Raw genomic sequence first — 12,524 nt, forward strand, 5'->3', positions numbered from 1 at the left:
AATGTCCCCAATCCCCCAAGGTCCCCATTGTCCCCCCGCTGTCCCCCAAATGTCCCCACCGTCCCCCCGCTGTCCCCGGTGTCCCCAGCCTGGTGAACGAGCTGGCCTTCACCGCCCGCGTCATGAGGGCCCCCGAGGCGCTGAGCTGCGGCCTCGTCAGGTGGGGACCTGGGGACGGGGGATTTGGGGGGGATTTTGGGGGTTTTTTGGGTGGATTTTGGGGAGATTTTGTGAGTTTTGGGGTGAATTTTGGGGGGATTTTTGGGTGGATTGTGGGGGGATTTCGGGGGGATTGTGGGTGCATTTCAGGGTGTATTTTAGGTGTATTTCGGGTCCATCTCAGGGTGTATTTTAGGTGTATTTTGGGTACATTTTGGGTGTATTTTGGATGTATTTTGGGTCCATTTCAGGGTCTATTTCAGGGTGTATTTTGGGTGTATTTTAGGTGTAATTCAGGTGTATTTTGGGTGTATTTTGGGTCCATTTCAGGGTCCATTTCAGGGTGTATTTTGGGTGTATTTTAGGTGTATTTTGGGTGCATTTTAGGTGTATTTTGGGGTGCATTTTGGGTGTATTTTGGGTGCATTTCGGGGTCCATTTCAGGGTGTATTTTAGGTGTATTTCGGGTGCCTTTCGGGTGTATTTTGGGTGTATTTTGGGGTGCACGTGGGGTGCCTTTCGGGGTGCACCCCGGGGGTGACGCTGTGCCCGTGCCCAGCCGGGTGCTCCCGGACAAGGAGACGCTGCTGGAGGTGGCCCTGGAGGTGGCCGCGGCCATCGCCGCCCGCAGCCCCGTGGCCGTGCAGGGCACCAAGATCAACCTGCTCTACTCCAGGGACCGGGCCCGTCAGCGAGGGGCTGCAGCACGTGGTGGGTGACGCCCGGGACAGGGCCACCACCCCCAACACCACTGTCACCTCCCCAAAAAACGGTGTCACCTTCCCCAGGACACTGTCACCTTTCCAACACCACTGTCACCTCCCAAAAACGGTGTCACCTTCCCCAGGACACTGTCACCTTTCCAAAAACAGTGTCACCACCCCCAAAACCACTGTCACCTTTCCAACACCACTGTCACCTCCCCAAAAACAGTGTCACCTTCCCAGGACACCGTCACCTCCCCAAAAACAGTGCCACCACCCCCCAAAACCACTGTCACCTCCCCAAAAACAGTGTCACCTTCCCCAGGACACCGTCACCTCCCCAAAAACGGTGTCACCTTCCCCAAGGACACCGTCACCTCCCCAAAAACAGTGTCACCACCCCCAAAACCACTGTCACCTCCCCAAAAACAGTGTCACCTTCTCCAAGGACACTGTCACCTTCCCAAAACCAGTGCACCACCCCCAACACCACTGTCACCTCCCCAAAAACGGTGTCACCTTCCCAAGACACTGTCACCTCCCCAAAAACGGTGTCACCTTCCCCAGGACACTGTCACCTTTCCAACACCACTGTCACCTCCCCAAAAACAGTGCCACCTTCCCCAGGACACTGTCACCTCCCCAAAAACAGTGTCACCACCCCCAAAACCACTGTCACCTTCCCCAGGACACCGTCACCTCCCCAAAAACGGTGTCACCTTCCCCAAGACACTGTCACCTCCCCAAAAACGGTGTCACCTTCCCCAGGACACTGTCACCTTTCCCAACACCACTGTCACCTCCCCAAAAACAGTGCCACCTTCCCCAGGACACTGTCACCTCCCCAAAAACAGTGTCACCACCCCAAAACCACTGTCACCTTCCCCAGGACACCGTCACCTCCCCAAAACCAGTGCCACCACCCCCAACACCACTGTCACCTCCCCAAAAATGGTGTCACCTTCCCCAGGACACTGTCACCTCCCCAAAAACGGTGTCACCTTCCCCAGGACACCGTCACCTCCCCAAAAACGGTGTCACCTTCCCCAAAACCACCGTCACCTCCCCAAAACCAGTGCCACCACCCCCAAAACCAGTGCCACCTTCCCCAAGGACACTGTCACCTCCCCAAAAACGGTGTCACCTTCCCCAAGGACACTGTCACTTCCCCAAAAACCAGTGCCACCACCCCAAAAACAGTGTCACTTCCCCAAAACCAGTGTCACCTTCCCCAAAAACGGTATCACCTTCCCCAAGGACACTGTCACTTCCCCAAAAACCAGTGCCACCAACCCCCAAAACCAGTGCCACCACCCCAAAAACAGTGTCACTTCCCCAAAAACAGTGTCACCACCCCCAAAAACCAGTGCCACCACCCCAAAAACGGTGTCACTTCCCAAAAACAGTGCCACCACCCCCAAAACCAGTGTCACTTCCCCAAAAACAGTGCCACCACCCCCAAATTACAGCCACCTCCCCCAGGGTCCCTGTCCCCATGTCCCCAGGCCACCTGGAACACGACCATGCTGCAGACCGAGGACATTTCCATGTCCCTGTCCCCATGTCCCCCATGTCCCATCCATGTCCCCCATGTCCCTGTCCCCATGTCCCCCTGTCCCATCCATGTCTCCAGGCCACCTGGAACACGACCATGCTGCAGACCGAGGACATTTCCATGTCCCCATGTCCCTGTCCCCATGTCCCCCTGTCCCGTCCCTGTCCCCCATGTCCCCCTGTCCCATCCATGTTCCCCTGTCCCATCCATGTCCCATCCATGTCCCCATGTCCCCAGGCCACCTGGAACACGGCCATGCTGCAGACCGAGGACATTTCCATGTCCCCATGTCCCTGTCCTCATGTCCCCATGTCCCATCCATGTCCCATCCATGTCCCCCATGTCCCCATGTCCCTGTCCCCATGTCCCCCATGTCCCCTGTCCCCATGTCCCCCTGTCCCGTCCCTGTCCCCATGTCCCCCTGTCCCATCCATGTTCCCCTGTCCCATCCATGTCCCATCCATGTCCCCATGTCCCCAGGCCACCTGGAACACGGCCATGCTGCAGACCGAGGACATTTCCATGTCCCCATGTCCCATCCATGTCCCATCCATGTCCCCATGTCCCCAGGCCACCTGGAACATGGCCATGCTGCAGACCGAGGACATCCCCAAGTCGGTGCAGGCGGCCCTGGACAAGAAGGGCCCCGAGGATGTCCCCTTTGCCAAGCTCTGATGTCACCTCAGTGCCACCAACGTCGCCTTCTCCAGGCTGCAGAGCCACCTCGGTGTCCCCAACGTCCCCTTGCCCATCTCTGGGGCCACCTCAGTGTCCCCCCAATAAATCCTGTGTGCCCAAATCTCCTTGGCTTGTCACTGAGGGGGGCCCCGTGTCCTCAAAGTGCCACCATGGGTCTGGGGGTGTCCCCAAGGTGCCACCACGGCTCTGGGGGTGCCCCCAAAGTGCCACCACGGGTCTGGGGGGTGTCCCCCAAGGTGCCACCTCGGCTCTGGGGGTGCCCCCAAAGTGCCACCACGGGTCTGGGGGTGTCCCCCAAGGTGCCACCACGGCTCTGGGGGTGTCCCCAAAGTGCCACCACCCAGCTCTGGGGTGTCCCTAAAGTGCCACCATGGGGAGTCCCTGTGTCCCCAAGGTGCCAGCATGGGTCTGGGGGTGTCCCCCAAGGTGCCACCACGGCTCTGGGGTGTCCCCAAGGTGCCACCATGGGTCTGGGGGTGTCCCCAAGGTGCCACCACGGGTCTGGGTGTCCCCAAGGTGCCACCATGGGTCTGGGGTGCCCCCAAGGTGCCACCATGGGGTCTGGGGGTGTCCCCCAAGGTGCCCCCTCGGCTCTGGGTGTCCCCAAGGTGCCACCATGGGTCTGGGGGTGTCCCCAAGGTGCCACCACAGCTCTGGGGTGTCCCCAAGGTGCCACCACGGCTCTGGGGTTTCCCCAAAGTGCCACCATGGCTCTGGGGGTGTCCCCAAGGTGCCACCTCGGCTCTGGGGGTGTCCCCAAGGTGCCACCATGGGTCTGGGGGTGTCCCCAAGGTGCCACCATGGGTCTGGGGGTGTCCCCAAGGGTGCCACCATGGGTCTGGGGGTGTCCCCAAGGTGCCCCCTCGGCTCTGGGTGTCCCCGGTGTCGCAGCCCCCTCCCCGTGCCCCACCCGGGCCGAGGCCGGGGCGCTGTCGCCCGTGCCCGGGTGTGTCACCTGCGCCCTGTGCCAGCTTCCTTATCGGCGGGGACAGAGTCCGCGCCGCGCCCTGGGAGTGGCCGGAACAGGGGGGGGCGAGCGACAGCGGATCCTTCATTAATTCCCGGGACTCGGATCATTAATTAACTCTGAATCGAGGATCCTTCATTAATTCCCGGGACTCGGATCATTAATTAACTCTGAATCGAGGATCGTTCATTAATTCCCGGGACTCGGATCATTAATTAACTCTGAATCGAGGATCGTTCATTAATTCCCGGGACTCGGATCATTAATTAACTCTGAATCGAGGATCCCTTCATTAATTCCCGGGACTCGGATCATTAATTAACTCTGAATCGAGGATCCTTCATTAATTCCCGGGACTCGGATCATTCATTAACTCTGAATCGAGGATCCTTCATTAATTCCCGGGACTCGGATCATTAATTAACTCTGAATCGAGGATCCTTCATTAATTCCCGGGACTCGGATCATTAATTAACTCTGAATCGAGGATCCTTCATTAATTCCCGGGACTCGGATCGTTAATCAGTTCTGGATCGCGGGTCGTTAATTAATTCCCGGGAAGGGAACCTGGAAGTTCCAGGTGTTGTAGGGCCCGGGGGGGGCGGCGGATTTTGGGGGGAATTCCGGGAATTGGCCGGAGGAGGAGCGTGACGCACGGGCAACGCCCGGGGTAATCGGCAATTAATTCCCGGGACTTGCATGGTTAATTAATTCTGGATCGCGGATCGTTAATTAATTCCCGGGGCTCGGATCATTAATTAATTCTGGATGGGGGATCGTTAATTAATTCCCGGGGCTCGGATCGTTAATTAATTCTGGATGGGGGATCATTCAATAATTCCCGGGGTTCGGATCATTAATTAATTCTGGATCACGAATCCTTCAGTAATTCTCGGGTTTCAGATCATTAATTAATTCTGGATAGAGGATCGTTAATTAATTCCCGGGGCTCGGATCGTTAATTAATTCTGGATGGAGGATCATTCAATAATTCCCGGGTTTCGGATCATTAATTAATTCTGGATGGGGGATCATTCAATAATTCCCGGGGTTCGGATCGTTAATTAATTCTGGATCGGGGATCATTCAATAATTCCCGGGTTTCGGATCGTTAATTAATTCTGGATGGAGGATCATTCATTAATTCCCGGGTTTCGGATCATTAATTAATTCTGGATCGAGGATCGTTAACCAATTCCCGGGGCAGCCATCGTTAATTAATTCCGGATCGTTAATTAGTTCCGGATCGTGCACAAAATTCCGGAAGAATGGAAAATTCCCAGGACACCACGGGTCCGGGCGTCCCCGAGGTGCCACCATGGGTCTGGGGGTGTCCCCAAGGTGCCACCATGGGTCTGGGGTCCCCAAGATGCCACCATGGGGAGTCTGGGGTGTCCCCAAGATGCCACCACGGCTCTGGGTGTCCCCAAGGTGCCACCATGGGTCTGGGGGTGTCCCCAAAGTGCCACCATGGGGAGTCCCTGTGTCCCCAAAGTGCCAGTAGAGCTCTGGGATGTCCCCAAGGTGCCACCAGGGGTCTGGAGGTGTCCCCCAAAATACCACCATGGGTCTGGGGGTGTCCCCAAGGTGCCACCATGGGTCTGGGGGTGTCCCCAAGGTGCCACCATGGCTCTGGGGGTGTCCCCAAGGTGCCACCATGGGTCTGGGGGTGTCCCCAAAGTGCCACCATGGGTCTGGGGGTGTCCCCAAAGTGCCACCATGGGTCTGGGGGTGTCCCCATGGTGCCAGCACAGCTCTGGGTGTCCCCAAGATGCCATCATGGGTCTGGGGTGTCCCCAAGGTGCCACCATGGGTCTGGGGGTGTCCCCAAGGTGCCCCCTCGGCTCTGGGGGTGTCCCCAAGGTGCCACCATGGCTCTGGGTGTCCCCAAGGTGCCACCACGGCTCTGGGGTTTCCCCAAAGTGCCACCATGGGTCTGGGGGTGTCCCCAAAGTGCCACCTCGGCTCTGGGGGTGCCCCCAAGGTGCCACCATGGGTCTGGGGGTGTCCCCAAGGTGCCACCATGGGTCTGGGGGTGTCCCCAAGGTGCCACCATGGGTCTGGGGGTGTCCCCAAGGTGCCACCATGGGTCTGGGGGTGTCCCCAAGGTGCCACCATGAGTCTGGGGGTGTCCCCAAGGTGCCACCATGGGTCTGGGGGTGTCCCCAAAGTGCCACCACGGGTCTGGGGGTGTCCCCAAGGTGCCACCACGGCTCTGGGGGTGTCCCCAAAGTGCCACCCCAGCTCTGGGTGTCCCTAAAGTGCCACCATGGGGAGTCCCTGTGTCCCCAAGGTGCCACCATGGGTCTGGGGGTGTCCCCAAGGTGCCACCATGAGTCTGGGGGTGTCCCCAAAGTGCCACCATGGGTCTGGGGGTGTCCCCAAGGTGCCCCCTCGGCTCTGGGTGTCCCCGGTGTCGCAGCCCCTCCCCGTGCCCCACCCGGGCCGAGGCCGGGGCGCTGTCGCCCGTGCCCGGGTGTGTCACCTGCGCCCTGTGCCAGCTTCCTTATCGGCGGGGACAGAGTCCGCGCCGCGCCCTGGGAGTGGCCGGAACTGGGGGGGCTCCGCGGGGCCCGGGGGGGGCCCCCGGGGGGCAGAGGGGTATAAAGGGACCCCGGTGTCACCGCCGTGCCACCACCGCCGTGCCAGCACCGCCGTGCCACCACCGCCGTGCCACCACTGCCACCACTGCCACCATGACCTTCGTGCCCCCGCCCGGGTACATGCCCTCCTTCAACCCGGTGGGTACCCCAAAAACGGGGCTGGGGGCACCCCCAAAACCGGGGGGAGGGGGACGGGGGGGTCCTTGTGCCTCTGGCAGGGACATTTGGGGTCCCTGATGCCCCAGAAACCGGGCCAGAGGGGGTCTGGGGGTCCCTGTCGCCCTGGAAAGGACATTTGGGGTCCCTGAGCCCCCAGAAAACCCGAGAGGGAAGGGTCTGGGGGTTCCTGTCCCCCCAAAAACCGGGACAGGGGGGGCCTGGGGGGGTCCCTGTCACCCTGGAAGGGAATTTCGGGGTCCCTGTCATCCCAAAAACCAGGGGGAGGAAGGGTCTGGGGGTCCCTGTCCCCCTGGAGGGAAATTCGGGGTCCCTGTCACCCCAAAAACCGAGGTTTGGGGTCTGGGGGTCCCTGTCCCTCTGGCAGGGCCAACTGGGGACCCCCTGACCCCCCCTTTCCCCCCACAGCCCCTGCCCTACGTGGCCCCCGTGCCCGGGGGGCTCTCGCCCGGCATGGTCGTTTACGTGGAGGGAGTGGTGGCCCCCAAAGCCGACTGGTACTGGGGGCACTGGGGGCACTGGGGGGCACTGGGGGGCACTGGGGGACACTGGGGGGGCCGTGGGTGACCCTGGGTGACCCCAGGTGACACCGGGTGGCCCCGGGTGACCCCGATGCGACACCGTGACCCCGGCCGTCCCCAGGTTCCGTGGTAACCTGGCTGGGGCGGGGGTCGTGGGGGGACATTGGGTGACCCCGGGTGACCCCGGGTGACCCCGGGTGACCCCGGGTTCCACGTTAACCTGGCTGGGGCGGGGGTCGTGGGGGGACATTGGGTGACACAGGGTGACACAGGGTGACCCTGGGTGACCCCGGGTGACTCCGGCCGTCCCCAGGCTCCATGTTAACCTGGCTGGGGCAGGGGTCGTGGGGGGACATTGGGTGACCCCGGGTGACACCGGGTGACCCCGGGTGACCCCGGGTTCCACGTTAACCTGGCTGGGGCGGGGGTCGTGGGGGGACATTGGGTGACCCCGGGTGACACCGGGTGACCCCGGGTGACCCCGGCCGTCCCCAGGTTCCGCATTAACCTGGCCGCGGGCCCCGAGGACACGGCGGACCTGGCGCTGCACCTGAACCCGCGCTTTGGGGCGGGGGGTCGCGGTGCTCAACAGCCGCAGCGGGGGGCACTGGGGGGACGAGCAGCGGCGGGAGCTGCACCCGCTCTGCCCGGGGGGAGCCTTCGAGCTGGTCATCAGCGTCACCCCCGAGGGCTACCGGGTACGGGGGGGCCTCGGGGAGGGGCTTTGGGGGGTCCTCGGGGGGGTTTGGGGTCTGTGGGGGGGATTTGGGGTCTGTGGAGGGGCTTTGGGGGGTCCTCGGGGGGGTTTGGGGTCTGTGGGGGGGATTTGGGGTCTGTGGGGGGGGTTTGGGGGGGTCGTTGGGGTCTGTGGGGGGGCGGTTGGGGGGTCCTTGGGGGTGGTTTGGGGTCTGTGAGGGGGTTTGGGGGATCCTTGGGGGGGGGGTTGGGGTCTGTAGGGGGAGGTTTAAGGAGTCCTTGGGGGGATTTGGGGTCTGAAGGGGGGTTTGAGGTCATCGGGGGGATTTGGGGGAGTCCTTGGAGGGGTTTGAGAGGTCCTTGGGGGGGATTTGGGGTCATCGGGGGGGGGCTTTGGGGGGATTTGGGGGGGGCTAGTGGTGCTTAAGGGGGATTTGGGGTCATCAGGGGGGTTTGGGGTCCTTAAAGGGGTTTGGGGTGTTTTTGAGGTGTCCCGGGGCTGTTTTTGGGGTCCCAGGGCTGTTTTTGGGGTCCCGGGGCTGTTTTTGGGGTCCCTGAGCCGCTGTCCCCCCCAGATCCTGGTGAACGGCACCTTCTACGAGGAGTTCCCGCACCGGCTGCCCCCGGAGCAGGTGACAACCGTGAACGTGGACGGGGACCTGGAGCTGCACTCGGCCTCGGTGCTGGGGAGCACGGTGAGACCCCAAAAAACACCCCCGGCCCCAAAACACGACCCTGCACCCCAAAACCTGCACCCCCGGCCCCAAAAAACACCCCCGGCCCCAAAACACGACCCTGCACCCCAAAACCTGCAGCCCCGACCCCAAAACCTGCACCCTAAAAACCACCCCCAGACCTCAAACCCTACCCCTGGACCCCAAAATCCCACCCCAGACCCCAAAATTCCACCCCTTCACCCCAAAATCCCCCCCTGCACCCCAAAATTCTACCCCCGGACCCCAAAATTCCATCCTTGCACCCCAAAATTCCAACCCCGGACCACAAACCCCAACCCTGCACCCCAACACCCCAACCCTGGACCCCAAAATTCCACCCCCGGACCCCCAAACCCCTCTCCCCCATCCCGGTGAGTCAGGGGGGGCCCGGCTGGGTTTGGGGGGTCCCCAGGTGGGTTTGAGAATCCCCAGGTGGATTCTGGGGTCCCCAGGAGTATTTCTGGGGTGTCCAGGTGGGTTTTGGGGTGTCCAGTTGGGTTTGAGGGGATCCCCAGGTGGGTTTTGGGGATCCCCAGGTGGGTTTTGGGGTCCCCAGGTGGGTTTTGGGGATCCCCAGGCGGGTTTTGGGGATCCCCAGGTGGGTTTTGGGGTCCCCAGGTGGGTTTCGGGGTCCCCTGACCCCCCGGCCATCCCCTCCAGGACACGCCGAAGATCACCCCCATGTACCACAGCTCTAACCTGGCGGTAAGTGGGGAGGGGTCCCCCCAAAACCGACCCCTCCCCCATCAGGGGGGTCCCCGGGGGTTTCCCCGGGTGCGCCCCCCCCCACTGACCCCACACTGTACCCCACAGGTGATGGCGCAGGCCCCCATCCTGTACCCGGTGAGTCTGGGGGGATTTGGGGGTCCCGGGGGCGATTTGGGGTGGCTCAAGGGGGGATTTGGGGGGATTTGGGGGGATTTTGGGGGTGGTGCAGGGTAGCTTTTGGGGGGTCTGTGGGATTTGGGGGGCTCGGGGGGGGGTGTCAGGGTAGGATTTGGGGTCCTGGCGGGGTGACAGAAGGGTGTGTGGTGGTGGGGGCGGGGGGACACGGGGGTTTTGGGGGGCGCTGAGGGTGGGATTTGGGTTCCGGGGGGCTCTGTGGGAGTTGTTGGGATTTGGGGGGTCCTGGGGGGGGTCTCGTCCCGCTCCGAGCCCCCCCCCCGTTTCTCCCCCCACCCCCCAGTCCGTCCCGTTCATCGGCAACATCCCGGGAGGGCTGGTCCCCAAAAAAACCATCATCATCAAGGGCTTCGTCCCCCAACATGCCAGAAGGTACTGGAGACCCCCAAAGCCCCCTCCCCAAAACCCCCCTGGAGCCCCCAAACCTGCCCGCGCTCCCAAACGTCCCCGGTCGCCCCTCCCAGGACCCCGAAACCTCCCCAAATCTGCCCCAGGACCCCGAAACCCTCCCCAAGCCCCCATCTTTGACCTGCCCCCGACCCCAAATCGCCCCCCCAAAGCCCTCTGTCACCAGCCCAGGACCCCAGACCCCCCGAAATCCTCCCCAAACAGCCCCAAGTCCCCCCAAACCCCCCTGTCACCACCCCAGGACCTCTTAAATCCCCCCCAGATCCTCCCCAAACCCCCCAAATCCCCCCCAAACACCACAAATCCTCCCCAAAATTCCCCCCAAACATCCCAAATCCCCCCGCAAACACCCCAAATCTCCCCAAACACCCCAAATCCCACCCAAACACCCCAAATCCCCCCCAAACCCCCTGTCACCACCCCAGGACCCCCTAAATCCCCCCCAAATCCCCCCGAAACCACCCCCAGGTTCCACATCAACCTGCGCGTGGGCCCGTCGGGGGACGTGGTGCTGCACGTGAACCCGAGGATGGACGAGAACAACGCCGTGGTCCGAAACGCCTTATTGGCGGACAGCTGGGGCAACGAGGAGCGGGACCTCATCACCGGCACCCCCTTCCTGCGCGGCCGCTTCTTCGACGTGAGCGGGGAGGGGGCTTCGGGGGGGCTGGGGGGGATTTGGGGGGTTCAGAGGGGGTCTGGGGTCCTGGGGAGGGGAGCAGGGTGGGATTTGGGGGGCTCAGAGGGGGTCTGGGGTCCTGGGGAGGGGAGCAGGGTGGGATTTGGGGGGTTCAGAGGGGGTCTGGGGTCCTGGGGAGGGGAGCAGGGTGGGATTTGGGGGGTTCAGAGGGGGTCTGGGGTCCTGGGGAAGGGAGCAGGGTGGGATTTGGGATCTGGGGAGTGGCTCTGGGATAATTCTGGGGGTCTCTGGGGTTAATTTGGGGGTCACTGGAGTACTCTGGGGGGTCTCTGGAGTCATTTTGGGGTGATGTTGGGGGTCTCTGGGGGCACTTTGGGGGTCTGGGGTGATTTTGAGGGTCTTTGGGGGAACTCTGTGGGTCTCTGGGGTGACTTTGGGGCCATGTTGGGGGTCACTCTGGGGGTCTTTGGGGGTCTTTGGGGTGATTTGGGGGTCTTTGGGGTGATTTGGGGGTCTTTGGGGTGATTTCGGGGGTCTCTAGCATGACTTTGGCATCTCCGGGGTGATGTTGGGGGTCACTCCGGGGTAACATTGGGGGTCACTCTGGGGTGATGTTGGGGGTCACTCCGGGGTAACATTGGGGGTCACTCCGGGATGACTTTGGGGGTCACTCCGGGGTACCTTTGGGGGTCACTCCGGGATGACTTTGGGGTCTCCGGGACGACTTTGGGGGTCACTCCGGGGTGATGTTGGGGGTCTCCAGGATGACTTTGGGGGTCACTTCGGGATGACTTTGGGGGTCTCCGGGATGACTTTGGGGGTCACTTCGGGATGACTTTGGGGGTCTCCGGGATGACTTTGGGGGTCACTTCGGGATGACTTTGGGGGTCTCCGGGATGACGCTGGGGGTCACTCCGGGGTGATGTTGGGGGTCCCTCCGTGGTGACAGCCCCCCGCTGTCCCCCCGTGCCCCTCCAGCTGTCGATCCGCTGCGGGAGCAATGAGTTCAAGGTGTTCGCCGACGGGCAGCCGCTCTTCAACTTCCACTACCGCGTGCCGATCGGGCCCCACGTGGACATGCTGGAGATCAAGGGCGACGTCAGCCTGTCCTACGTCTACTTCTGACCCAGCAGTGCCACTGGCACTGCCCCAGAACTGCCCTGCAACAGCCGCAGAACTGCCCCAAAACTGCCCCATTACTGCCCCAGAACTGCCCCAAAACTGCCCCAAAACTGCCCCAAAATTGCCTCATAACTGCCCCAAAACTGCCCTGCAACAGCCGCAGAACTGCCCCAAAACTGCCCCATTACTGCCCCAGAACTGCCCCAAAACTGCCCCAAAACTGCCCCATAATTGTCCTCTCCCAGCACTGACCTCAATAAAGCTGTTCCTGCTCCAGCTCAGTGGGACACTTGAGGGGAAAAGAGGGGAATGTGAGGGGAAAAGAGGGAAATGGGAGGGGAAAAGAGAGGGAAATGTGAGGGGAAAAGAGAAATGTGAGGGGAAAAGGTGAAAAATGTGAGGGGAAAGGTGAAAAACGTGAGAGGAAAGGTGAAAAATGTGAGGGGAAAGGTGGAAAAGGTGAAAATGTGAGAAAAAAGGTGAAAATGTGAGAGAAAAGGTGAAAAATGTGAGGGGAAAGGTGAAATACGTGAGAGGAAAGGTGAAAAATGTGAGGGGAAAGGTGAAAAATGTGAGAGAAAAGGTGAAAAATGTGAGGGGAAAGTTGAAAAACGTGAGGGGAAAGGTGAAAAATGTGAGAGAAAAGGTGAAAAT

At 61.5% G+C, this 12,524-nt stretch overlaps 2 protein-coding genes across 2 annotated transcripts; both read left to right on the forward strand.

The window, feature by feature from the left end:
* Positions 1-83: 83 nt before the first annotated feature.
* Positions 84-3,193, forward strand: LOC137465748 (delta(3,5)-Delta(2,4)-dienoyl-CoA isomerase, mitochondrial-like; the record flags this gene model as incomplete). Its single annotated transcript, XM_068177787.1, is given in 4 exon segments — positions 84-160; positions 719-842; positions 844-870; positions 2,989-3,193. Coding segments are annotated over 4 exon segments (333 nt in total), but the record flags the coding sequence as incomplete, so codon positions are not given.
* A 3,474-nt stretch (positions 3,194-6,667) lies between these two features.
* On the forward strand, positions 6,668-12,146 carry LOC137465746 (galectin-4-like). The gene is given in 10 exon segments (XM_068177785.1): positions 6,668-6,825; positions 7,273-7,361; positions 7,881-7,956; positions 7,958-8,083; positions 8,657-8,776; positions 9,458-9,502; positions 9,611-9,640; positions 9,984-10,072; positions 10,577-10,748; positions 11,727-12,146. Coding segments are annotated over 10 exon segments (939 nt in total). The 5' UTR covers positions 6,668-6,780; the 3' UTR covers positions 11,874-12,146.
* The last annotated feature ends 378 nt before the right edge of the window (positions 12,147-12,524 follow it).

This window comes from Anomalospiza imberbis, unplaced genomic scaffold (assembly GCF_031753505.1).
Source record: "Anomalospiza imberbis isolate Cuckoo-Finch-1a 21T00152 unplaced genomic scaffold, ASM3175350v1 scaffold_1060, whole genome shotgun sequence".
In the NCBI taxonomy this organism is placed as follows: Eukaryota; Metazoa; Chordata; class Aves; order Passeriformes; family Viduidae; genus Anomalospiza; species Anomalospiza imberbis.